Source organism: Didymosphaeria variabile (genome assembly GCF_027946475.1).
Source record: "Didymosphaeria variabile strain IMI 356815 chromosome Unknown scaffold_6, whole genome shotgun sequence".
In the NCBI taxonomy this organism is placed as follows: Eukaryota; Fungi; Ascomycota; class Dothideomycetes; order Pleosporales; family Didymosphaeriaceae; genus Didymosphaeria; species Didymosphaeria variabile.
In genome coordinates this window covers 353,851-379,213 of record NW_026611625.1, presented here as the reverse complement: position 1 = coordinate 379,213, position 25,363 = coordinate 353,851, and the positions used below count along the sequence as shown (strand labels likewise).

General features: G+C 54.6%; 6 protein-coding genes across 6 annotated transcripts; 2 read left to right on the top strand and 4 right to left on the bottom strand.

Annotated features, from left to right (window-relative positions):
- Positions 1–1,217: 1,217 nt before the first annotated feature.
- Positions 1,218–3,425, top strand: SKO1 (Transcription factor; the record flags this gene model as incomplete). The annotated part of the gene is made up of 6 exons (XM_056216819.1): positions 1,218–1,305; positions 1,434–1,493; positions 1,567–1,681; positions 1,901–1,950; positions 2,003–2,978; positions 3,032–3,425. The coding sequence occupies 6 exons, from the start codon at positions 1,218–1,220 to the stop codon at positions 3,423–3,425; spliced, it is 1,683 nt and encodes a 560-aa protein (XP_056068375.1).
- Positions 3,426–5,755: 2,330 nt separating this feature from the next.
- Positions 5,756–8,622, bottom strand: SNF1 (Protein kinase; the record flags this gene model as incomplete). Its single annotated transcript, XM_056216818.1, has 3 exons — positions 5,756–7,227; positions 7,375–8,210; positions 8,258–8,622. 3 exons carry the CDS (start codon positions 8,620–8,622, stop codon positions 5,756–5,758), a joined length of 2,673 nt encoding a protein of 890 aa, XP_056068374.1.
- A 1,021-nt stretch (positions 8,623–9,643) lies between these two features.
- Positions 9,644–11,521, bottom strand: N0V89_008058 (uncharacterized protein; the record flags this gene model as incomplete). The annotated part of the gene is made up of 3 exons (XM_056216817.1): positions 9,644–10,010; positions 10,062–11,333; positions 11,409–11,521. 3 exons carry the CDS (start codon positions 11,519–11,521, stop codon positions 9,644–9,646), a joined length of 1,752 nt encoding a protein of 583 aa, XP_056068373.1.
- Positions 11,522–12,458: 937 nt separating this feature from the next.
- On the bottom strand, positions 12,459–18,612 carry N0V89_008057 (uncharacterized protein; the record flags this gene model as incomplete). The annotated part of the gene is made up of 13 exons (XM_056216816.1): positions 12,459–12,623; positions 12,670–12,882; positions 12,938–13,760; positions 13,815–13,907; positions 13,961–14,120; positions 14,168–14,226; positions 14,283–14,314; positions 14,872–14,921; positions 15,429–15,435; positions 15,491–17,212; positions 17,261–18,130; positions 18,181–18,350; positions 18,591–18,612. 13 exons carry the CDS (start codon positions 18,610–18,612, stop codon positions 12,459–12,461), a joined length of 4,386 nt encoding a protein of 1,461 aa, XP_056068372.1.
- Positions 18,613–19,529: 917 nt separating this feature from the next.
- stp1 (Low molecular weight phosphotyrosine protein phosphatase) lies at positions 19,530–20,055 on the bottom strand (the record flags this gene model as incomplete). Its single annotated transcript, XM_056216815.1, has 2 exons — positions 19,530–19,981; positions 20,031–20,055. 2 exons carry the CDS (start codon positions 20,053–20,055, stop codon positions 19,530–19,532), a joined length of 477 nt encoding a protein of 158 aa, XP_056068371.1.
- Positions 20,056–20,591: 536 nt separating this feature from the next.
- Positions 20,592–23,050, top strand: N0V89_008055 (uncharacterized protein; the record flags this gene model as incomplete). Its single annotated transcript, XM_056216814.1, has 2 exons — positions 20,592–20,934; positions 21,597–23,050. 2 exons carry the CDS (start codon positions 20,592–20,594, stop codon positions 23,048–23,050), a joined length of 1,797 nt encoding a protein of 598 aa, XP_056068370.1.
- Between the last annotated feature and the right edge of the window lie 2,313 nt (positions 23,051–25,363).

Below are 25,363 nucleotides of genomic sequence, written 5' to 3'. Positions count from 1 at the left end.
TCCCTGTCAGAGCCGCACCAGCTGGCGACATGTGGTCGAATAACGGCCAGAGAAGGCCGCGGAGCATGTAGAAGCGCTTTGGACAGGCTCTCGACGTCTTAGCGATTGGCCTGCTGCGATACGCTCGAATGTCGAGGAGCGGATCGTACCCCAATGCGCTAGAAGCTGGCAATAGACGACGAACGAAGGCCACGATCGCGGATTCAGATGGCGATCGGGCGGCCAGCCTCATCCGTCGGCTACCGCAAACGGCAGCCGTTTTTCCGCGTGTCGGCGAGTGCTCCCTCGGCGTCCATGTCGTCAGCAAAAAAGGGACGACAGGCCCAATAAATGTTGCCGGCGAAGACGTGAGCTCTCCGGAGGTCGTCGCTGGGGGTGCCGAGCAAATGAGTGTGGGAGTGTGTTCTTTGACGGTAAAGCAGATGGTGCAATGCGGCAATCACTGCTGGGTTGGTGCTAGGGCGAGGATGTGATTGGTAATGCGGGCTAGCAAGGAGTCGGGTGCGTGGTTAGCGGGGCTTGGCAAGGAAGGAGCCCACCGCGCTTTTCTATGGGCGGTAGCGACCGATGACGTTTCCTCACCTCCTTCTTCACCTACGTCACGCATTCACCTCGAGCCGCACCCGCGAGCAGCAACACCACGGCCACGCTGAGACGGATTCACAACCTGATATCTACGCCTATCCTCGTATGATCCTTTGCGCACCGGCGCGAAGACGATTGCAGCCAGATCACACAGGGTAAGGGGTGCACGCGTATTGACGTCACGAATTTCTTTCTCGTGTCGAACGCCTTCGACAGTGTCCAGCACCAGATCACTTTCTTGATTCGCAACCCCGCATTCGGTCTACGCCGATTCCAAGTGTTCCTGGGGTATGCTGTTTCGTCCTGCGTGCTGCGCTTGCTGCGTGCCTGGTCGCTGTTGCTGCTGCTGTCGCGCTCGCGCTCGCCACCATCTTTCCGCATAGGGCCTGCTCAGCGCGCGCGCACGCACGGCGACGAGTCGCATCCAGCCCAGCGCGTCGCCATCCCAAAGCGCATGAGAGCTGACGTATTGTTTGCTAGAATCGACATTCCTGAGATCCGACCGCGAGTGTTGCGCCCGTTAGAGGCCCCGGATACGAGTTTTTGGTGAGGTGAGAAAGGAGTGCTCGGTGGTTCCGCCGAAGACGAAGATCTCCCTGCAGTCACCTGCCGACGTCATCTCAACCACCACAATGGCTGCCGCTACATCCAACCCGCCGACGTCAAGCATGTCAAGCCCCAAGGATAACGCAAAGAAGTCGCTCCCTAGCAAAGTCGAAGGTACGTTCTGCTGTCGCATGCCCTCAATTGCCATTGTCACGTCTTGCTGCCCTTGCCCTCACCACTTGCGCCTGCCTACTATACATGGACATTTGTCTTGGTGTCGTCATGGCTACGATGTCGCACAGTGTCACTGACCGCGCCCATTGCAGAACCCGTCAAGGTCGAGACTGCCGACAAAGCACAACGTAAGTCCTCTCACGGTAGTCGCGACTGCTGTCGCCTTCCATCAGCGACGCGTACCATGCTAATGCCTGCCAGTTGCGACGACGCAAGAGACCAGCAACTCAGACGCAAAGCCGCCCACTTCCAATGCGCCTTTGGGCCCGCCGCCGAAACCGAATACCACTGGCGACACTCCAGACTACTTCAACACGTACGTGAACCCATATACACATGATAGGCGGCCCGTCCAGGCTTTGAATCGCCTTCGCGCCGTCTCCCTCGAGCAGCCCAGGCGTCCTTCGATGAAGATGCCGAGTGTTCGCGACGGGAGCGATGCGTTGCTCGATTCGGAACCTGTGGACTGCTTGGACTGGTTGATGCCTTCCGCTCAGTCGCCCTTCCTCTGTGATTATCGCTAACATCCGAGCAGGGTGCACAATACCTTCAGCGTTGAGCCCAATCCTTTTGAAGCTTCTTTCGGTATGCTCTCCTTCGCCAAGATCTCTGTTCCGTCCCACTGATCTTCATCTAGGTGGCCAGTCAGGACAGTCAGGACCTGCCGAAACTCCCGGAAAGACCGTCTTGCCCCCCGTTGCCAACATCACGTCACCGTCACCACTTCCGGGGATCACCCCTGGCTGGCAATCGTTGCGCGCAGGACCGCTGAGTCCTGCTATGCTCACAGGCCCTACGAACCAGACCGATTATTTCAGCGAATCTTTTAGAGGCTTCCCAACGCCTAACGAGTCTTCCTTAAGGACCGGTTTAACGCCTGGTGGAGGCGGGTCTATGTTCCCAGCGCCTAGTCCTAATACCCAGGCCATCTTCAACCTCCAGAGCGCAGGTGTTACACCAGGCACTGCCGAATTCCAGCAGTCTGCTCTACGTGCCGCTGCTCAAGCCAATCAAAACAAGCCCATCACCTCGGGACCCACTTCGCAACCCGATACCGTCACCGCTGGAATGGATCGAGCAAACAACTTTCCTCTGCAACAGCCTCAGCAGCGTCGTGCTCAGAACGACCCCTATGCCAACCACGACGTTAGTAACGCCGCCAATGACCTGCTTTCTTTTGCAACACAGAACGGTGGTGCTCGCAACGGCCAACAGCCCTATTCCATGCCGCCTCAGCAGCAGGCAATGCACGCTGGACACATGCCTGTCCAGCCTGTAAATCACGATAACAGCCGACGCAACACAAAGGGCTCAATAAACAGCATGACTGGTTCCGCAGACACCGGGGACTTCTCCGACAGTGGACACAGTGAGGATGCGAAGACCAACACTCGCTCACGCGGTAAGAAGGGCGCTGCCAATGGAAAGCAGACTGCCGGCACCAAACGAAAGGCAGAGGAACAAAAGGGTAACAGCAGGAAGAAGAGCGTCGCCGCGTCTCTCGGTGACGAAGACGAAGACATGCACTCTGACGATGACATCAAGAACGAAGAAATGGGCGGCAAGAAGATGACCGACGAGGAGAAGCGCAAGAACTTCCTCGAACGGAATAGGTCAGTCACTGCCGATTGCTCAATACAGATCATGTTTGCTGACGTATTTACAGGGTTGCTGCACTCAAATGTCGTCAACGCAAGAAGCAGTGGCTTGCGAATCTGCAGGCCAAGGTGGAACTGTTCAGCACGGAAAATGATGCTCTCTCAGCTACCGTCACACAACTGCGCGAGGAGATCGTCAACCTCAAGACGCTCCTCCTTGCACACAAGGATTGTCCCGTCTCTCAGGCCCAAGGCTTACATGGCGCGGCTATGAACAATTTCCTCGGCAGCGACATCAATCATCAAAACCCGTATGGCATTGCCCAGCTACAGCCTAACGGTGTGCATATGGGCATGCCTATGCAACCCAACGGTCAGATGATGAACCGGTTCGTATTCCCATCCCAACGTGGACCAGGTGCAGAGGACCAGGAGAATGCGTCCTACCCACCCAAATACTAGGATAGTGGCTTACCGAACATCCAGGTAAACACAGTGCTGGGAGTGCGTTGACAGTGCAACTGCCTCGATAAATGCTCCACATCGCCAAGTCAATGGCATGTTGGTCAGCAGCATTGCGGCCACGCAACTTCGGCACTCAGCATAGTGCCATTCATACTACCTTGTAATCTCCAGCACCTTACCCCTTTCTCCCTTCTCGGACGGTCCACCTTCCCTGGCAATGCATGGTCGGGCGTTCGGATTCCCTTGGCGTACGTCACCTCGTCATCACTCCAAAATATCTCCTACCGGGTGGCACGGCACGCAAAATACGCGATCACGATTTATATACCTACTCTTTCTTTACGTAACCTCGTCTACCGGTGTACATACAAGGGCGGTAATTGTTGGGCTGGCGTTTGGGCGTACATATACACCGGCCTGTCTGCGCTCCTCGGGGCGGCCCGGGCCTTTTCTGTTGATCTTGCAAGCTCTTCGGCACTTGTCTTTCATTCCTTCGCGGTGTGCTGGTTTAGCATGCGGGCCTGCTTTTTGTTTGCTTCTCACGTCGCAACAAGGAGGGCGGTGGTGGGCGGAGTGCAGAACATGCGTGGGACGCGTGCGTTTGTGGAGATGGCTCCAGCGTTGAAAGGGGGCCCTTAGACAGCTACCTATTCATGTACGTGTACGCGATGAATGAAATTAGTGTTCAAATTTTGGTTCGTTGTGCCTCATGTGATGATTTCTTGGGCAGTGTGTTGGAGTGCTGGGCATATGTTGTCCAGGATTGCCAACCGTGTAGACAATCTACTTCGGTACCTCGTCCTTGTCCAGGCACTGGTGGGCCAGCGCCATCTCCGCATTCTCATTGTACGAGCAATATACATGTCTCGTTCAAATTGCTCTTTTTGTGAGTGCTGTCACCTTACCTTCGACTAGCACGCAACTTGGCCTTGTCTTATGTCTACCCATTTGAGAGCAAGGCTAGGCTCGCATCCATGTCCTCTTGTCGCATTTTGCTTCTTTTTCTTTTTCTTTTTCTTTTTCTTTTTCTTTTTCTTTTTCTTTTTCTTTTTCTTTTTCTTTTTCTTCTTCTTTTTCTTTCCCCTTTCCTTCTTCTTCTTGCACAGTCTGGGATGTGTGTGGCGTTGTTGGTATTTTGTTGTTTTTGTTTTTCAGACCAGGTAGAGGCGTGGCCTGTGAGAATTTGAAATTGCATTTGAATTTGATCGGCGGGCGGTACGGTATGGGTATCAGGAGATGGAAATGGAAGGGCATGACTCGTCTGAACGGAGTAGTCAGCGCCTTGGTTCGCAAGGAACGAGGGATAACGGTATAGTATGTTTGAGGCGCTGGGACTAGACAGGGCGAGGCGAGGCAGATGGAAGACTTGCTCGTTCTTGTGTTAAGTTGTCTTGTCTTGTGCTGTGTTGCGTTGCGAAGCGCGACTGACTTGAGCTTTACGTGGACGTTCGTGGATGTACATACGCGCGAGAATCATACGCAGCCTCGCACTATTCCATGCAGTATCTAAACTTCACACACAGTACTTTTTCTATTCTAGCTGGAACAACGTCAGTGTAGTGTGTATGGCGTGCCTGGAATAGAATAATGCAAAGGTACTACTATACTATTTAGGGAGAAAGAAGCGGGACAAGCATGCGTACAATGTAATAGAGTATAACGCCCCAGCTCTGCTCTGAGTGTGAGTTGTAAGTTCGAGGGCACTGGGGTTTTAGCATGTGCCATATGGTATCACAGTAACACAGCGCCGAGGGCAAGCAAGCTAGATACGGAAGAGTATACCTCCCGAGTTAGCGCGCTTGGGCGTAATGATAGGGCTTGTGTAGACGACGACGCTGGCTGGAAAATTACTGCAGAGGAGGTAGGGCGAAATGTTCTCGGTGTTTGCTCGAGCGAGGAAAGAGAGAGCGTGCGTGATCCCTGGCCTGCCTGCACCAATGCATGCCCATTGCTAGCCAAATACTTAATGGCCAAAGTTCTCGAGCGTATTCTTGGAAGGGTGGGTAAGCGGTGGAATCGCATATTCAATTACAGCCGGGCGAAGCATCAGGGGCTACGTGCCACTATTACCATTCGGCTGTCATGCAGATGAGCACATTATACCATCGATAAAGCCAAGATAAGAACTTTACAAAGTCACTACTTGAGTCCTATTATTATGTGCAGTTTAGAAATGCACAGACAGACAGTTTTCGTACCAATGATCTTGATATCGATATCCCCAATGCCGCCCGCCCGTCTAGAGAAGAACCCCATCCACACACGCCCATGCACCTCCCACCTTACCCGAATACTCCTCCCCACCCCTAGATGCCTCCCCTTTTCACTTACTCTCCAGAAAGCTGCAAAATAAGCGTACTCGCCACATCCAAGAACGGAAACGGGCTCGTGCACCGCTTCTCCCCCTCCTTACGTCCTGCGCCCTTCTCGACGACTCTCTCCCTCAGCACCGCGCCATGCTCCCGCACCTCGCGCGCCACCTCCTCCGGCAGCGCGCCCTCGTTTAGCTGCCGCCAAACGCCCTTTTCGTCGTCCCACCCGTCGTCGTGGCCACCTGTGTTATTCGCCAGTTGGGACAGCGAAAGCGAGGAGTCAGACGTCGCCTTGATCTCGTGCACGAGGTTGGCGACGAGGCGCTCGTAGCCCGCGCACTTGAAGTCTACGACGAAGAAGTCGCGGTCGATGCTGTAAAGTTGGATTGTAAGGTAGATGTAGACGGCCTCGTCGGTGCCGGCGTAGCGCGTGCTGCCGGCGACGGAATCGCCTGCTTGGGAGCCGCTGGCGTCGCGTTCTGCCGAGGGGAGGGAGGTGATGCCATCGACGTGATTGAGCGACGAATGCGAGGTATTTGTTGATGAGCGGCGACGGAGCGCGGCGGGATCCTGCTGTAGGTCCACGCGGGAGGAGTGTGTTGATGATGGGTGTGCGACGCCAGGGGGGTACATGCCGTCCTTGCGGAAGCGTGCGTTGATCACCCAGGGGTCTTCGGGGATGCTATATCCCCAGTCGTTGGCGACACTATAGTGCTTCCTCTGGCGCCCCCTTGACTGCTCCTCTCCATTACCATTACGGACCCTGAGGTTTCGCCGATCGGGAGAGATGTCGGGGGCTTGCTCGCGATCCGACATCTCGTAGTCATCCTGCGAAGACGAAGATATCGAAGAGCCACGTGAACGGCTGCGAGAATTTTGTCTTGAGTGAGAGCCAGAATGCCGCGAGCCACTTCGGCTGCGGGACTGGCTGCCGCCACCGGCCCTCCTTATCTTGGGTACCTCCCAGTCCGCGCCCATTGCCTTGAGAGCTTTAAAGATAGCCAGCATGGCCTCGGCTGGTTGATTCCGAGACCGTATACCAAACTGCCATTTGACGGGCTTGGTCTTCTTGGATGGCAGCGCAGTCATGGGCTCAGGCCGCGGCCTACTGGTATCAGGGACGGCTCTGAAGTTGGGTCGCAGACGTCGTGCTTGCACAGCTCGCTCCTCTTCCGACTGCAAGGGATGTGGCGCAGTGTCAGTATCTTGGGGGTTCATGCCTGGTTTCGGATGGCCTTTCATGTACGCCTTGTGATATTCTGGAAGACTGCTCGGCAATACTGCTATTGTGCTCACCGGGGAACGGATACTTGTGATTTGGCTGCTTGACGTCGATCCTTGCCGTGCGCGTTCGTGGTCGGGCGGCGGAGGTATTATTTGCGGCCTGCTCCTGCTCAGCGCTTCGGGAATTGAGCCCATATAGTCATGTTGACTTGGAGGCGACTGGGCAAGGAAAGGTTGGAGGCTCTTGTCTCCAGTGACCAACGCTACATACAAGTCAGCATATTGCTCTCAATTTACCGTGTTATGGCAGTTTGGGAAAGCATATTATTATGTAACGTGCCGTAGTCAGAAGACTTGGGACCAGGATGTTCAACAGCAGAGATATAACCGGACAGGGATGTGTGACTTACGATTTTCCTTCATCATCTGATTTTCGCGGACAATCAAGTAGGCATCCTTGATTGCGCTTGGCTCATCGCGAGCGAGTGCTTCTTGAACATCGTTCTTCGCGTAGCCCATTGTTTTCCCTAGCTTACCAACGACCGTCTCGTGGAGCTTTTGCACGACGACCTCGGATTGTGACGGCGCTAAACTTCTTGGATCGATGGCCTTGTTCGGATCGACACCGGTGTCGTAGAAATCCTCTGGTGGCAGGGAGAGATATGCCGGAAGATCTTTGGTAAACCAAGGATCTTGGCGGATCTCGTTCACTGTGATGCGGTGGACCGGATTCACCATAAGCATCTTCTTAATCAAATTTACGGCGCCTGGTGACAGGTAGCTCGGGATGCTGTAGTTGCCCGCCGCAATCTTCTTGAACAGTGTTGGTATATACTCGTCGTCGAATGGCAGCCGTCCCACTAGCAGTACGTAGAGGATGACACCGCAACTCCAAACATCGACCTCAGGCCCAGCGTAGAGCTTACCAGAGATGACTTCGGGCGCGGCATAATTGGGGCTCCCGCAGCTCGTCTTCAGGAAGTTGCCATCGGTCATGATGTTGCTCAGACCGAAATCGGCAATCTTGACGTTGTAGTGATCGTCGAGCAGTAGGTTCTCCGGTTTTAGATCTCGATGAACAATCTTGTGACGATGGCAGTACTCAACAGCACATACTATCTGCTGGAAGAACTTGCGGGCCTGGGCCTCGGGAAGTCGTCCGTTATTTACAATGTAATCGAACAGCTCTCCACCGGCATACTCGAGCACCATGATAATCTCGGTCGGCGTTGTTATCACCGTATATCTAGGGAGAGTCAGCATAGGCGCCTGGACAAATTCGGTTTCACTTACAGCTTGATGATGTGCGGATGCCGCAGCAGCTGCAGATACTGGATCTCGCGCTCTATGCGGCCGGCCATGTCCCTTGTCACCAGTCTCTTCCGGTTGATGATCTTCAACGCGACTTTCTGGCCGCTGACCTGGTGGGTGGCCAGCTTGACCTTGCCGAACGAGCCCTCGCCGAGCGTCTTGACGATAGTATACTGGCCGAGGCGCTGGCTCGTCTTCGGATCGGCCTTGATCTTGGTCTCCTGCGCGGCCGTCGTAGGCGCTACCGGCGTAGACGCCATGTCAGGCGGTCGGGCAGAGGTTCGCCTTTGCGCAGGCATGGAGATGGACAGCTCCTCCAAGTCTTCATTGTCGATTGCGGCCGACATGGCTTGGGTTCGACTTTGGTAGCAGCAAGGCTGCGGTCGAGGTAAAGTGTATCGAGTTGTAAGTGCTTGCGATCGCAGGAGCTCTGGACGTGGGCACGTTCGTCTGTCAACCAGTCCACCAGCTCCAGCAGGCCGTCACAACGTTGTTGCCCAACGCTCACGCTGCCCCACTGCTACCGACGCGCTGGCGAGTGTACCATTGACCGACAAAGGGGTCTTTACAGCTTCGTATGCGCCGGAGCAGCCTTCTGAAGTTTTTCCTGCTGATCGGTGAAAAGAGGTCTCGGGGCGGCGGGGAAAAGCTGGGGCGCGGCTATCGTGGAGGCGTGCGTTGGACGGAGCGGAAGTGGGGCGACGACACGAGTCTGGACAGCGGCCGAGGACGGGCGGAAAGCTCTTCAATATGCGGCCGGGCTGACAGACACAGGACGCGGTGGTGCTGGACGAGGGCGCGCGCGAGGACAGAGGATAGCAGCGCCTGGATGAACGCGAAGGCACGAACTGCGATGACGGTCTTGCTGCGACTTCGCAACCCCTCACAGCTCCGTGCACAGACCCATTCGCGGCTACGACACGGCCTTCTGTCCTGTTCACACACGCAAAAGAGAAAAAGTCATAATGAAGTTTGGTGAAAACAATGTCGTCACCGCGCACAACGTAATGACTGGATAAGAGCACAGCGTCAGCTCCAGGATGCTGACTCGCTCCGGCTGCCCACCACGCGACGAGCCCAGCTGACCTCTGCCGTGCATCGTGGGTGGGCCCATGGCAGTCACGTTTGCGGAGCGAGCCGATCGGCCCAATGCATCTTCGTTGGGCCATCGCTCCATCCATGTTGCACAAGGCGTCATAGGGTCCTTCATGAAGTACGCGTAGGTAGTCGCATATCAGTGGACACAGCGAGCGCACTTGTATGTCACACTCATTGGTATGTAATTGATAGGGACACACTGCAATGTAGGAGAACGACATATCCTCTTCCAGCGATCCGTGGCTGGACAAAAGTTTACTTATGCTATCATCAATTGCCCTCCGAATCATCATTGTCGTCACCGCCACTCCCCATCTCTTCGTCTTCATCACCGTTCTCGTCTCCATCACCGTTCTCGTCTCCATCACCGTTCTCGTCTCCATCGTCGCCTTCGTCATCGTCGTCTTCACTATCCTCCTCATCGTCGCTCCCTCCATCCCCAAACCACTCCCTACAACTCCTGTTCCACTCCCCCTTGTCACTCAAATAATTGCACAAGCTACGGTCAATATCCATCCATGGATCCTCGTCCTCTTCCTCGGTGCTCGCCTCCCCTGTGTAGTGACTCAGACTAATCTCCGCCGCGTCATTGCACGGGATCTGGTCGAAGTCCAGCTGCATGCGATTGGGGTGGTACCTTTAGCACAATAAGAATAGATCCAGTGTGAGCAAGTTGGGGCGTACGCACCGTATGGCGTCCCAGAGAGCCCGCCACGAGCTCGCGCCCCGCCCAAAACACGTTTGCAGCTGCAGCCGCGTGAGCGCTCGACACTTGGTCTGCAGCCAAGCGGGGAAGCTGTCGAGATTGAGTGTGGTGGCCGTGGCCAAGTTGGTCAGCAAGGGGAGGTCCGGGAGGTCCTTCACGTCCACATCCTGCGGCGGCCACACGTTCGGGCAGAAGGAGGCGCCAGTGAGCAGGTCCAAGTCTGTGAGAGACGCTGCACAGCGCTGGAGGAGTGCACTAATCGCTTTGCCGCTGCGGGTCTCGACAGCTGCGGTCCGGTCGCCATCCCAGGAGAGAGATTCGCCGAGTTCTTCGGCGCGCGGGTTGAAGGTGAGGTGAGTGAGCTTGGTGCTGTGAGGCTGGTTAGCATCTACTCCAAGGGTGAATGGCTGAGGCGTCACACACAAGTCCAAGCCCGCGACGCGTACGTTGTCCGCCCATGCGAACTCGCCTGTGCCGTAGCAATCGATGGTCAGCAGCTTGATTTTCGTTGTGGAGGTAGCCAGACTCTCCAATGCGGCATCGAACAACGCCTCCCCTACCGGCGCCTGCACCTTCCTACAGTGCGTCTCATTGTGAGGAGAGCGGTCATGCGGGTGATGATGCCCATACACCACCGGTCCCAACTCTTTCCAGCTTTTCCCCTGGGTGCTAACATGATGTTTTGAGATATCATCGTCGAAATCCCAGTAACTGACCGAAACACCCTCTACACGGTCCAGCTGGCTCAACGCCTTCGCCCATGTTGCTGCCAGCTGCCCACTTTCAAGCACGGCCTTCGCTGCATTGGCACGAGACATGTACGCTTCGTATCCGGCCGCCAGCTCCTCCTCCGAAAACAGCGCTTGACCCTGGGGCAAATGTTTCTCGGTAAAGGCCCTGACACCCAAATCCTTGAGTTCCTTCGCTTTCTTGGTATTTCCCTCTTGAAACGACCTATACCCTCCTGTTATGCGGATTTCATCATGAAATGCATCTAGGGCTACGTAAAATGGCCTTACGAGAACTATGTCGTCGAAGAGCTCGCGCTTTGTCACCCAGCTCTCCTTGGTTGGCTCGAGAGTTACGCTCTTCACATACTGCTTTAGCATCGAAAGATCCGTTTTAGCTACGTGTTCTACGTGCTCCGCAGAAGCAACGAGGCGCACAGTGTTGAAGAGCATGTCCAAGACCATGGGCAGGTAAGCAAATTGTCTGCACGCTAGGCGGAGGTTCTTCAGGGTGGGGTAGTCATTGCTACGGTCTGTCAGATATGCGTGCAAACATGTTGTAGTCCACTGTGATGAGCTAGGTAGGGGCAATGTAACATACATAATACGCCAGTATCCCTTCGAGGTTATCGCCATCTGCTCCAATATCATGTTGAGCAGTTCGTTGGGCAGGCGCGTGAAAGCCGGGCTCGTAGGCTGCTCCGCGATCGCCATAGTGGTGCTTTGGTCCCTCATTTTGCCCCGCTGGATCCCCGATTTGAGGGTCTTGTGTCGTAGACGTGTTGCAAACAGTGTGCGCGGGAAGGCCCCAGGTCTGTGTACCGCCAAGTTGTCGTCGCTAAAACTGGTTAGACTGGCTAGCTTAGCTAGCTTACACCCTCCCAGGAAGTACGGGTGCGTAGCGGGGCAGGGATTTTCTCCTTGTGAAGGACCACAAGAAGGTCTGATCCCCCCGGACACGCTACACACCCGCACTTCCTGGAGGGTGTAGGAGCCTTCGTGTTAGCAACCTCTCATGCCTCTTTAATACCGCCCACTTTGGATCGTTCAGACCGCCTTACTATGACCTGGTACACCGGGAAGTCTAGAACATGATTCTTGGGGATGCTTGTATACCTTTCGGCCGTAAATGATCCGTGCGGTAGAGCAAACCCAGTCAGACAATAAAAATACTCCATGGTATACGGTTGAGCGGAGTCGGAGTATATTCAAGGACGGCTTCGATTTAGTCCACCCATCGATCGACCTTAGCGTTGGTGTGCACATGTGGAGGGTGCTGGGCCTTCATCCTTTACTTCTATATCAGCTTCAAGACCGACAGCAACATCGATGTTCGGGCGACAGCAACTCAGAAGCATGGGTCTGTGTCGGTACGTTGGACTCTTGAATGGAAACTATCCCAATACTGAAATCTGCGTAGCTCATCCATTTGGAAAGCCATCTCGCAGTCGATACAAGACATCGCACAGTTACGTTCCTCCAGTCTGCAGGAAACTGGTAACCTGGACGACAACTTGATGGCCTACACCACAACGCGTACCATCACACGTCATACCAATTCGGCTTCACCATCTCCTGCCGCCGACTTTTTTCCACCCGTGATCGACCCCACAAACGCATGCCAATTGTCAGCAGTAGACCGTGCAATGATTTACCAGCCACCGCCGCCGCCGCTTCCCCAAGTGTCCCCACCTCCAGGAGCGTTGCCAGACGCAGCAGCACCAGCATTGCCGGAAGCTTCCCATTGGCCGCCTCCTCCTCCGACGGCACCACCATCTCCGGCAGCATCACCTCCATCAATGGGCTCTTTGCAGCGCTGAGGCAGTTAGCAGAAGCATCTTCTTGTAGAGGGGAACGCTCACCTTAATGGTGTGACCCATCTCACCACAGTTCGAGCACTTGACCTTGGACCAATCCTTCGGTTCGGGGCAGTCGCGTGAGAAGTGACCCTGCTTCTCGCAGTTGCGGCAAGTTACGTTGTCAGGGTTGCGCGGCTGGTCGCACTCCTTGGCTATATGATCCTCAGAGCCGCAGTTGCGGCAAGTTCGGGGTGGACGAGCTTCGACGTTAGGGCACTATTTAAGCAACAAAGTCAGCAACTTCCTAACAATACGAGTTGAAACAACTTACGTCTCGTGAGAAGTGGCCAGTCTCATTGCACTTGCGGCATTCAACGCCCTCAGCCGAACGAGGCTCGGGGCAATCAGCTGCCTTGTGACCTTCCTGCTTGCAGTTCTTGCAGGCAAAAGGGCTGATGCGTTCCTTCGGGCAGTCGCGCGCACGATGGCCCTCCTCCTTGCAGTAGACGCAGTTAATGACCGGAGCCGTCTTTTCGTGCTCAACAAGCTCTTGCTTGCAGTGCTTCCTCACGTGGCCGAGCTCATTGCAGTTCGAGCACATGGGCACGCCGCGATCTTGAACGAAGCCGGCGGACTTGAGTCGCTCCAGGTTCTCTGCAGCATCCGCAGGCCAACCTTGTGCCAACTTGGCACGGCGAGGCTTAGCCGACAATTGGATCGAAAGGACGAACTCTCGGTCCGGATTGCCGATGAGATCCACGATAGTCATGTATGGAGCGACTTCTTGCTTGAGAGCTATCAGGAAGATTGACAGCTCTGAGTCGCGAAGTGCAGTCTCGACCTCGGACACGTTGAACTCGCCGTCGATGGCACGAGCGTATGCGCGCAGGCAGGTACGGAACGCATCCAGGTCCTTCTCGTCTGATGCAGTAACAAGCTTCATCCAGGCCTCTTCGGCCTCTAGCTCAGGGACGCCGGTCCAGTCGATCTTGCGGCGGGAGCTGCACTCGAGGGCCTTGTGACCAGCTTCGCCGCAGAGCCTGCAAGTAGCGCTGGGACAGCTGCGCGCACTATGGCCTTCAACACCGCAGGAGTTGCAAGTGCCGGTGAAGGGACGATCGACCTTGGGATTGGTGCAGTCAGCCTTATTGTGACTGTAGCTGGGTTAGCGACCATGTCTCAGTGCCAATTGACTGGAGCTCACTCACCCGACCTCGCCGCAGTTGAAGCACTCGCCAGTAAGACCGCCACCCTCAGGCTTGTCAGGGCAGTCGCGAGCAAAGTGGCCAACTTGGTTGCAGCTATGGTGTGTCAGTACAACCGGTATTCAAGGGTGCAAACAAGAAAAACATACACTCGGCAAGTCCTGTCACCGGCATCGCCACCTCCGCCGCCGCCAGAATCATCGCCGCCAGCGCCCCAGGACTCACCGCCGGCGTTGGCAGTTGCAGTGTTGGCGCCGCCGTTCCAGCTGTCGTCCCCTCCGCCGCCGCCGGAACCCCAGGCATCCGCACCTGTAGAAGGGTTAGCAGGGTCAGATAGGTTGTGGTGTGCCACTTACCATCAGTACCCCAAGACATTACAGTCGAGTCGGCCGAAGCTGTGAGAGGCTTGTGACGTCTAATGGCGAGGTCAGCATCTTGTTCAGCCCAGAGCAAAGCACAGCGAAAAGGGACGGCTGAGCTACAACAGCAGGGGCGAAAAGTCCCTGGAAACGAGCTCCTCGGTGTCTGGCGAAGGTGTACGCGGCGGGGTACTTACCTTGTTGTGTACGTGTCGTTCGCACAGGGCACCTCGCAAGTACTTTGCGGACGTCGTAGCGAAGGAACAAGATGTAGTGGTAAGGAAGAAGAGAAGAGATGGTAAAGACGGCTGCTTCTTATATGTGGATCGGAGCCGAGAAAATCCGGGCGTCGTGAGAGTAGAGGGAGGAAGGAGCTGGTTGCTAGGTGAAGGTGAGGCAAGCGCGGTTGCAGTGGAAGGCAAGCACGGTTGCAATGGAAAGGACGAGGACAGCTTCCACGTGTCAGGTGAGGGACAACCACTGGACGCGCTTTCAACGGACTATCTCGGCAGTAAGAGAACAGCTTCACCAAGTGACGAAGCCATTAGAGAAGCACGAGGATGTACGCACGTTCTGAGCGGCCTCGTGGTGAGAGAACGTTGTGAGAGACTGCATACTGGACCTCGTCCGAGGGACGGCTTAAGCCGAGCAGACACGTTACTAGCTCATCGTCATTCAGATGGCGCCGATGGACTACATACGGTCACTGGACCAAGCGCACTGTCCTGAAGCTGCTTTTGTACAGCTGTAACTGCAGAGCAATAACAAAGACACAGAAGAGTGCCACAGGAAAGCGTGCAAAACGCCAGCTACCACAGCATCCACGCGTCAAACTTCCTCAAGCACATACAAAGAGAAAAAAAAAAGCCTTTAGACCACAGCGCGGCACAAGTTAACTGGCATGCATCCACACGATGGGTAACGAGAGTGAAGGCTTGCAACACCGCAAGAGCACCTGTCCTTTGACCCTGCACACGAAGACGCCGGGGCGCAAACATCACAACCGCGACACCATCAAACAATTCCACACGGTGACAGAGCAAGACAAAAACGTCCATTGGTATTGGTATCAAAGTCATGCACGCTCGTAATCATACCCCAATGCGAACCCCAAACGACAAACGCCGGCATCGCACAACATGGTATACAAAACCGCAGACTGGATACCGGTCCAGAGAGATAGCCAAACAGCTACAGACAAACTCAGACACAGCAAGGATGGTGAAGTCCCAGCGTCAAATGTCTGTACTTTACACACCGCGGAACTATTCAACGTTAGCATGTATCCTGCGCAACTCGAACGAAGCGGGGAGAACTCACCATCCTCACGACGAGGAACCACATCGCCCCGATGAACCTGAACAGCGACAGGCCCGCCACACTCCACAGCACAACCGCGAGATAGATCGTCGCCGCATCAGTCTTCTTCTGTGCCGCCTCATCCGGATCGCTAACCGTAACCTCCAGTCCACCCGTCTGCAGCACAGCCGCGCAAAGCGCCAAATTGCAGAACATCCAGAAGAGCACAACACCAGAACGGAAGCCCTTGTAGTAGTCTTCCTGCTTGTCGGAATCAGACACAACCTTTTCCGGCTCTTTGTACTTCGTGGAAAAGACCTGGATCTCCGCTTCGTACTGGGTGTTGAGATCGGCATCGTCGGTCGGCGCGTGAATCTCGGCCTTTCCGTCTGCTTTTGTTGTGACCGAGGGCAGCTTCTCCGCTTTGGTGTCGCCCTTGGTACCCCAGGTGATGTCGTGCGTATTGCAGAAGGCGTACACGTTAAGGATGTTGATATAGGTCGGCGTCATGAGGAGATACTGGATGAAACACGTAAACATGTGCCATGGGTCCAAAAAGAGGATCGAGACAATGAACCACATGAGGTATGTCGAAGCAAGTGATACCACCAAGGTAAAGAAGATCTTGTCTGCAAAGATATCGCCGACATTGAACCCTTTATTGGTTTTGATTTGCTCCTGGACCGATCTGACCGTGATGAATATTGAGGCGAACATGAGGTATGCCATGATGATGCACCAGAAGTATACCATACTCATATACCATCGATTTGATCCTTGTGGTCGATTACCGAGCGCAAGGATGAAACATGTGATCAGGACGCCGATATATAACCATTCGAAGATGATGAAGAGGACTTTTCCAGCTGTGCCAATTTCCGTGGAGAGTGACTTGGTCAAGATGACGAAAACCAGGAAGAAGTTACCGAGAGCGAACCAGGCGAAAATCATGTTGATGGTCTGATAGAAGAATTCCACAAGGAACATCATCTTTCGAAGGAACGAGTGGTCACTGCGGAAGATGTCGAAGGAATGGGCCAAGGCGTACACAGCGGCGAAGAAGGAACCGTTCAGCCATCGTCTTCGCTGCAGGATAAAGTCGGCCATCTCGACCGGAACGTCCGTCTCTCCGTTGGCAGACTTGACGTACTGCAGGATCCAGTGGCAATTCCTCTTTGAGACGAGTTCGAAGCAAAGGATACGATCCTCGGCAAGATACATGTTAGCTGTAAACACACCAGCATTCGTTCCATGCATCTTTTCACCGAGGAAGTATTTCTCCAAAGGTCCAGTACCCGTCTTGTCGTTTTGTAAAGCGACGTAGCGGTAGGCGGAGAAAGCTCCTGGAAGCACAGAAATGAACCCGAATGCAGACTCCAGCGGCTTGTCCAGGATGTTACTCATTTTGTACTCAAAATTCTGCGTCGCAACAAGCGGGTTCAACAGCTTCTTCCCGTGGACCAACATAGCTTTGATCTCACCGCAAGCGCCGGCGCACATGGGCTCCAAATCGAACGCTCTCCAAAGATGGTAGATGGAGTCTTTGCCGGGTTTGGTTCCAGCGTCCAGCAATACACAAATGTTCGGATCGAGCACCGCTCCGAAAGCTTGGAAGAACCATCTGTGCGAATTGATCTTTTTCTGGTTCTTCTCCTTTAAGCAGAAAAGCATCTGCACAGGTGTGTTGCCCTTCTTGACACCCACAACACCCTTTTTGATGTCGAGGGTCATTTGCGTAGTGTACTATATATGTGTTAGCTCCGCTTAAAATGCACCAAATGTACAAATCACCTCATAAATATGTGCAGTCACATCTTTGCCGTTGACCTGCTGCTTGGCAATGCCATCTTGGTAGACACCGAGCGCCGCTAGCACGGCCCGCGTTCTTGGATTGATCTTAGCACGACCATCGCTGACGACACAGACCACGATCTTCTTCCACGCGTCCTTGCCCCACGTCTTGCTGTTTGTACGCGAGTTCATGTACTCGATGTTCTTGATCACACCCATCATGGTTCGCGCAAACAGCTCGTCCTCTTCGTTGTACATGGTAACGACGATGAACAACTCGGTGTGTCTCGGCTTTGCGAATAGCTTCTGTCGCAGTGTGAAGCGCTCCTCGTCAAAATGGGCAGGGTCGCATGTGGCAGCCGAGTAGCGCATATGCGTGAATTCGTCACGCTCTGGAGGCTGTGCATGCTGGACCTGATTGAGCAGCCGCGGCGGAATCGGGCAGTCGAGCACCAAATTTCCTTTGAACAGTTGCACCTCCTTGACCGTCTTCCATCGTTTTATGGGCGCAGGGCTCGGAGTGGGCAGCGGCTCATCATGAAACGGGTTCTCAGCGTGTAGGTGACTGTCGTCGCCTGGATGGTATTCATCGTGATCGAGTGGCTCATGCGGATCTGGTCCATAAGCGTCGGCACCGCCTATCATGGGCCGCCTATCATCGTCTTGCCAGTAGTGGTCAGGCTGTGCGCCATATGGGTGCGGGCTCTCGTCATGCGGTGAAGGATCGTAGGGCGGGTTGTAGTACGCATCGTGATGCGCTTGAGGATCGAGCGAGTAATTACTGTCCTGGCGATGCGGCTGCGGATGCGGATGCGATATGTAATCGTCGTGATAATCGGTTGCGCCGTAGGGAATGTTTTCGACCGAATACTGTGCGCAATCAGTTCCATATCCTTCGTGCGCATCTCGAACACACATACACTTGGCTGTATTTGGAGCCTGTCACCTGGTGTGCCAGGACCGGGCCCAGGACCCATGGGGATTTCCAGCGGGCCGGCTTGCGAATGTGAATAGCTATCAAGCTGGTAGTTCGCCAGTGGATGCCCTGGCGAGGGCGTCCGACCTGGCCGTCGCGGATCCATGTCCTCGTCTATGTGGTGTGCGGTCAGCGATTGTGTACAACTTCCTCCGCGCGATAGCGATAGTTAATGTTGTTGAATAGGCGATTATAGCGCTGCGTCGGCGACAAGGTCGATTTGTAGGCCTCTGTGTAGCTGGGTATAGCTAAAGTGCAGGAATGATAAGACCAAGCGAGGGAGGCGCGGTTCAGGGCCACGCGGCAATCCGCAGCACTATAAGCTTTCTGGGGGGCAGGGCGAAGACGACATACCAAGACGATTATAGCCAGACATTGTGAAGGGGAGATGCCTGGTTGCTTTGCTGCGTCCTCAAACTTCAAACGTCCTTGGCAGCGGCGGGAGAATGAGATCACCGAGGCAGGCTTCTTGTTTACCTACGACAGCGCAACCCAGCGAATGTCGAAGCAGTGCTTGGTGATTCTCCACGATGATGCGCTTTGTGGCTAAGCGCGTTGGTTTCAGATAGGTTTTGTGGAGACAGGCGTAGTGCGATTGTTTACCCAGCAACGGCGGCTTTGCGCAACGAGCGATGGATCACGGCACAGTGACGGCGAGCAAATGAGACTCCAAACGAATTCTCGTGAGCGTGTCTGCTCGGTGCGAGTGCTTTTGAAATATTTGCACCGCTCAGCCGCTATCTCCTCGCTCAACGCTCACTCGCCAGCCTGAAACTGGTCTGCGCCCCTGCAACACACATGACAAGCGGATAGCGGCGGTGGCTCTCTTTGCGCCACACGCACCGCCGCACCCCTCCGCGAGCGAACCCGTTCTAAATATACCGCTGACAGCCCTGCATTGCGTGGCACACTGACTTTATTCATCGTGGCTTAGGATCGACGAACTGCTTTGTTTACGTGCGGAACAATTGAAAGGCAGACTCAACTCTTGTCTCTTTGCTCTTTGCTCCTCTCGAGATTGCGATTCCTTCATCAATTTTAGCTGAATTGGTTTGGCTATGGGGCGTACGGCTGACGCTCCTGTACGTCCGTATTTGGGCTCCAGTAGCGAGCAGGGCGACGATGCGTCCGGTCAGTCGCAACTCGTATCTGCGCGCAGAAAATGTGCCGTCTTCCGAATAAGCCCGAGGCTAGCTCGTCGCCTCTTGGTACCATTGCTCTATAACGTCCTGTGCATCATATCTAGATGGGTATCATAGTGTCTTTCGTCTCTCATGCTACTGTCCGTGATGCTCAACTCAGCTCTCCATTCTCCAGCGCCTCTAGAAACGCCTTCGAGAACCTCACAGCCTGCTCGTATGCCATCGTGAACCCGTCGTTGCCGCCATAGTACGGGTCCTGCACCTCCTCACCTCTTCCGCCTCTTCTCTGCTTCCCTCCAAAATCTCCAAACAGCATGACTTTTCCCACTCCTTCCTCGCCGCCCTTCCGCTTCACCTCCCGCGCGCGCAGATCCAGCAAGTCTTCCAAGTTATTGTCGTCCATGGCTAAGATGTAGTCGAACTCTGCAAAGTCCGAGGATGGTCTGAACTTGCGCGCGGCGTGTGTGTAGCTGGTAATGCCCTTCTTCTTAAGTGTCTGCATGGTGCGCGAATCGGGATCGTCGCCAACGTGGTATGCGCCAGTGCCGCACGAGTCGATGTTGCGGATGAGAGGATGGGGCGACGCAAGCGGTGGGCGGGTCACTTGTGGAAGTCAGTTTGATACATGAATGGGCAGCTAAGGTCAACTTACGCGATTGGAACACGCCTTCAGACATGGTCGAGCGGCCTGTTGGAGTTAGCTGTGCGCGAAGAACAAATCTGGCACGCGTACAAATGTTGCCTAGGCAGACGAAGAGAACGGACACAGCTTGTGCCGATCCCTTTGCAGGGTCCTTCGAATGCGTGTTCGTCGCATGAGTAGCAGTCGCTTCTCCAGCCGTCATCGTGAAGGCGCTTCCAGATGTGGTGAAAGCAGAGGCTGAGTGTTTATCGAGCCGAGGCGGGCCAAAAGGTTGATCGGCAGGGCCCGATGACGACGCGGGGCACCCCGGTTTCCTTTGCTCGAGCTGCACTATGTGATCACATATATTGCTCAGCTACAACGCCCAATCTCGTAAATATTGGAGCTCCTCTCAGGCATTTACATCCGCTCTCCAAGCTTCCACGGATATACACCCGTGGACATATCGAACACACTTGACCACCGAATTTCAAGCTTCGCAGTAGCTGCATGTCCCAATCATCCTCCCAAGCAGCGCAGCGCATCGAAGCCCTATCCGCCCAACTACCCTCCAAACCACATCCACCCACAATGTCTACCGAAAAGAAGCCCCCAATCACCTGCCACGTCCTGGACACCTCCCTCGGCCGCCCCGCCGCCTCCATCCCCGTCACCCTCACGCTTCACAACCCACCCTCCTCGTTGTCCCAATCCGGTCTCACCTTCAGCGGCACAACAAATTCCGACGGCCGCGTAACATCATGGAAACCGTCATCACCGTTCAGTGCCGACGGGCTGGAGGTCATCTTCAAGCGTGAGGGCGATCAAAGATACAGCTTGACTTTTGACACGGAGAGTTACTTCGGGGAGAAGGGGGTTAAGACGTTTTTTCCGGAGGTGGAGGTTAAGTTTGTGGTCAGGGACGGCGCCAAGGGTGAGCATTACCATGTGCCAGTGTTGCTGAGCCCGTTTGGGTATACGACGTACCGGGGGTCGTAGAGGATGATGCGTAATCGGCGGAGATTGCCACAAGATCGGTGAAAGGGCAGATCTAGGGATGCACGTATGATAGAATCATCATGAGCGACTGGGTGCTAGAATTGTTTGGCACTTGCAAGAGTTTGGGAATTTCCGTGGTAATACAGAGCTTAAGATCATGCATTTTCTAGCGACAGGCCTCAATCGAGAAACAAGACTTACTTGGAAAGACTTACAGAGGGTCGAGAAACTGAACATTGCCTAGTTTCGGATCATATTGTATAGGGTTCGGGTAGCAAGAACGGCTTCCCGCTTCCTATCTCTGGTACTATCCTCCAGCCTTTGCTCTGCCCACGGTAAAAAGGCATTTCCCCATGAATGGCTCGTCAAATACTGCTGAGCTCGAACTATGGTACAGAACACCAACCTGTGAAGAACATAATTCTCAAGATATATATATATTCCCGGTCACTATTCCCACGCAATACCTCTATTATCATCTCTACATACTGCTTCCAAAGTACCACCTCTAAAAGAACCATCCACACTAAGATTCCATCTTAAACACCACACCTTCCACACAACTACCACAATGAACCCAAATCAAGACACACGAAGCACCTTCCCCACCCTTCCCATCTGCTCCTTCTGCCTCCGGCCAGCCCAAACACCTGGATCCTCCTCCCTCCCCACCTACCAGCCCCGTCCCATCCGACATCCCCGACTTCGACAACGCGCCCCCGCCCTTCGATTTCTTCTTCCCACGCCTGGAACTCACACTCCACCACCTCCAAAAGCACAACCCCATCCTGAACGAACATGACGTGCACGTCGTACTAGCTGCCTACGTCCGCATAGCCTTCGACGCCCTCTCTGCGTACCGGTACGTCAGGCCATGGCTGTCGGAGGAGCTACGTAGTTCTACCCGCGACATGGAGTGGGCGATGGACCACGCGGAGGAGGCTTTCAGGGCGACGTGGGACGCGACGCCGGTGTCGCTGCGGATGTTCGTGGAGGAGATTGACTTTCAGTTAATCTTCGAGGGGCTGGTGGAGGAGATCTTCCCTGCGGCAAGGGAGAATATCGCGGAGGAGTATCTGGGCTCGCGGGTGTTTTTGTGGGTGTATGCGACTGCTACGGATGATGTCCCTGGGTGCGGTATTAGTAAAGAGGTGTTGGAGAGTTGGGTAGGAGGCGGTAATGTGAGCGCGCGGACGAGGGACTTTTGGCCGCTGTGCTGTTCTAGTGAGATTGACTGGGCGGCGCTCGAGCAGGAGGAGGATGAATACGAGTTGGTGGAGGACTTTGAGGGGCTGGATGTCTTCGTTGACCGGGTGAAAGTCGATATCAGTCAGCACTCGACGCCGTACGTGCCTGTCAGCGGCGCGTCACTAACGAAATGCGTGATTTGTCTGGACGAGGACGAGCAAGGTGGCTTTGTGGCTCTGGACCTATGTGGACACGTGTACCACGGCGAGTGCTTCGAGGAGTGGGCGAATGCTGGATCCCGCGAAGTGTCATGTCCGCTCTGCAGGATAATCGTCTGCGAAAGGGAAAGACTCCCGCAGTCGGCTTCCGACCTCATCGAAAGCCTTAGGGGGGATGAAGAGTTCTTTGGAAACTTCAGGCTGGTTGAAGACGACGACCATGAGGAAGATTCCTCAGCATCCTCTTCAACACATGCCCCCCGGAGTGACGCTTGGGCTGACGACTCACCGCCCACTCTGCTCCATAATTTTGAACCAGCTGTGGATGCCGCACCCGACGAAGACGGCACAGAGTTCGAACATCTCGCCGCAACGGAGACCAGTGCCGCTGCGATCCGTCAAGTCACATCCTTCTTGACGGACCTGAGGTCCCGCATTCGAATACTGCAGGGCGACAGAGCCGTCGAGCAAGCGCTGGATGCAAGGATCAAGGCGAACGCGACAGCCTCGATGCACGCCATGGTGTTGCTGATAAGCATGGGCGTCAATATTCGGGAGACGTGGCCAGACTGGGACGTTACCTGTGGAGAAGGAATGAGGGGCCTCGAGGACGTAGAGGAGTCGAATGACGATGAGAATATATGAGAAGCTGGCGATGCAGCTTGAGGTCCGACTTACCCTAGACACAGTGGCAGACGCAAAGAACCAACATACCTAGCGCTACAATCTACTAAATCCCATCCCTTGTGAAGAAGTAAAAGTCGGCGATATCAATATCACTGTGTAGCCTAGGGTAACTTACAACGTGACATGTATTGAAAACGCATAGTTTCCCTTCTGCTGTGATTTTCTCCGGGAGCTCGTAGCCCTCTGCGTTTCTTATATCCTTTACTCCGCTTCAGAGTGAATGTTCGTACATAGCATTATGCTGACTTTGAAAAATGTACAGGAGCCACTCGAGGAGACACGGGCCCAATCAACTGTTTGTCGAGGCTTTACGAGCGCGTAGAAGCGTCCTTCACTCACAATTACCCCCGTCACTACTGGATCACGCGGCGCATAGATTCGATGCGCACCAAGCGACAGAATTTCGGGTATATATATTACCATTGTCAAGCTTACCTTTGTACGATACCCAGTCTACATGTCAACTGGCGGGTTGGTTACCTACGTGTATTATACTTTGAACTTTAGGTGATCCTGCCTGACTCTTGTGGCGGTTCGATCCCGCGGGCAGTCAGGAGCCTACTGTTCTTTTTGCTCTTTTTGTTTGACTTTTTTTTTGTTAGCCGGTGCGCTCTTGAGCGACCTTTCACCTCCTGCGAGCGCGTTGGGCGGTCTCCTAGGTAACCGAGTCGACCTGAGCTGAGGGATATCTCTTTGACGAAGAAATTGCGAAGGACTTGTAGAAGTAAGATTTGCTCATTATTTGGTATTCAAGCATATGAAGTTCGCTGGCAGATACATGCGAAATATAATGCTTACCACGATCTGCACGACGCCTGTGCTGCCTCGTCACGATGAGCCGGATCAGCAGGATAATCGTCAACGGATCGCCGGAGTGCATGCTGATCGATCTGCCCTGCTCGCTATAGCACATGTTTTAAGCCGCAAGGTTAGAAACGTCCCGGAGGTATACGTAAAGCAAGAACGAGCTTGGATCCTGATGGCGCATGCGGGGAAGCTGGATGATAAGTCGTCGTTAACCAGCCGGAGTAAGTGTTCGTTTTGAATTTATTGCTTCACGCATGTTGCTGTAGGTATAGTGACTACAACCAAGATTGCGAGGCTCTTCCACACCACAGAAAGACGTCATCTTGTGGGCAAAAACAACATTAATAAGGCAAAGGTGAGGAAGTCATTTCGGATATGCATAAGACAAGAAAGACGTTGTCCTACCGCCAAGTCTCCCCTTGTCGATAAGCAGACGATCAATCGGTCTGGCTCAACGGCAATTCTCCGAAGGCAAGGAACATGCCTCGAGCTTCGTGCGACGGATCAAAAGGGTCTACAGCAGGCCGCGCGCTGAGTGGTGCAGGCGAGGAGATTGCGCGTACCTCTGCGGTTGCATCCGCCAGGGAGAGAGGGAAGCGTGTGGCACGACGGCGCGGTCATCAGAGGCCCTGAGCTTTATGCCATGAACTGTGGCTGGCTGCATCCGGGCCAGCGACATCTGGCGGGTCTGTTTGTCTCTATTTGGAGCCTCGGACGAGCTGTCAATTGTTTGAGCAGAGTGGGGATGTCAAGATGCGGACGTTTCGGAGTTTCCCAAAGGCGTACTGTGGAGCTGCTGGCGCTGCCTCGAGGAACAGCTGTGCTACACGTTGCATACCGCGACCGCTGACCGACCATGTTACGCGCAATTACGATACTTGCGACCCCGCGAGCTGGAGCTCGTCGTGCTTGTGGTTGCGCAAAGCAGCGATCAAGACGGAAGGGGTCGGTACCCATGCAGAAATAGATTGGCCGTGGCTGCGCGTCGCATCCTCGACCAAGAAGGCAGGGCGAGTGTCAGCTGCGGCCAATATTGATTGCCCGCTCCCGGTGTCCACACACCAGGACCACAGACCAAAACGCCCGCCTTTCCCACACCGCAGCAAACAAACATCTTCTTTGTTGCGTCTTCAGCACTTTGCCGTTGCTGACCCGAAGCGCCACGACTGTTGGGGCTTTCGAAACAGCAGTCCACTTACCGACCGAGCCTAGGGCAATCTGCGGTCTGCGCAGCCAAGTCCAGCCCCGGCGCCCCATCATCCATTCTCCTCCCTCTCCACCCTGCCTCAGTCCTCCCAGGCCCGCCTTCGCTCCCACAGTCACTCGTTACCTCTTTTCTCTTCTCTACACGCACCAACTCGGCCGTCTGTCTCTGCCAGAGCCGTACCTCGCGTCGTCTTGTGCTGGCCTGCCGCCGACCTACCCGTCAACCCTCCGCGCCGACCGTGACATTCCGTCGCGACT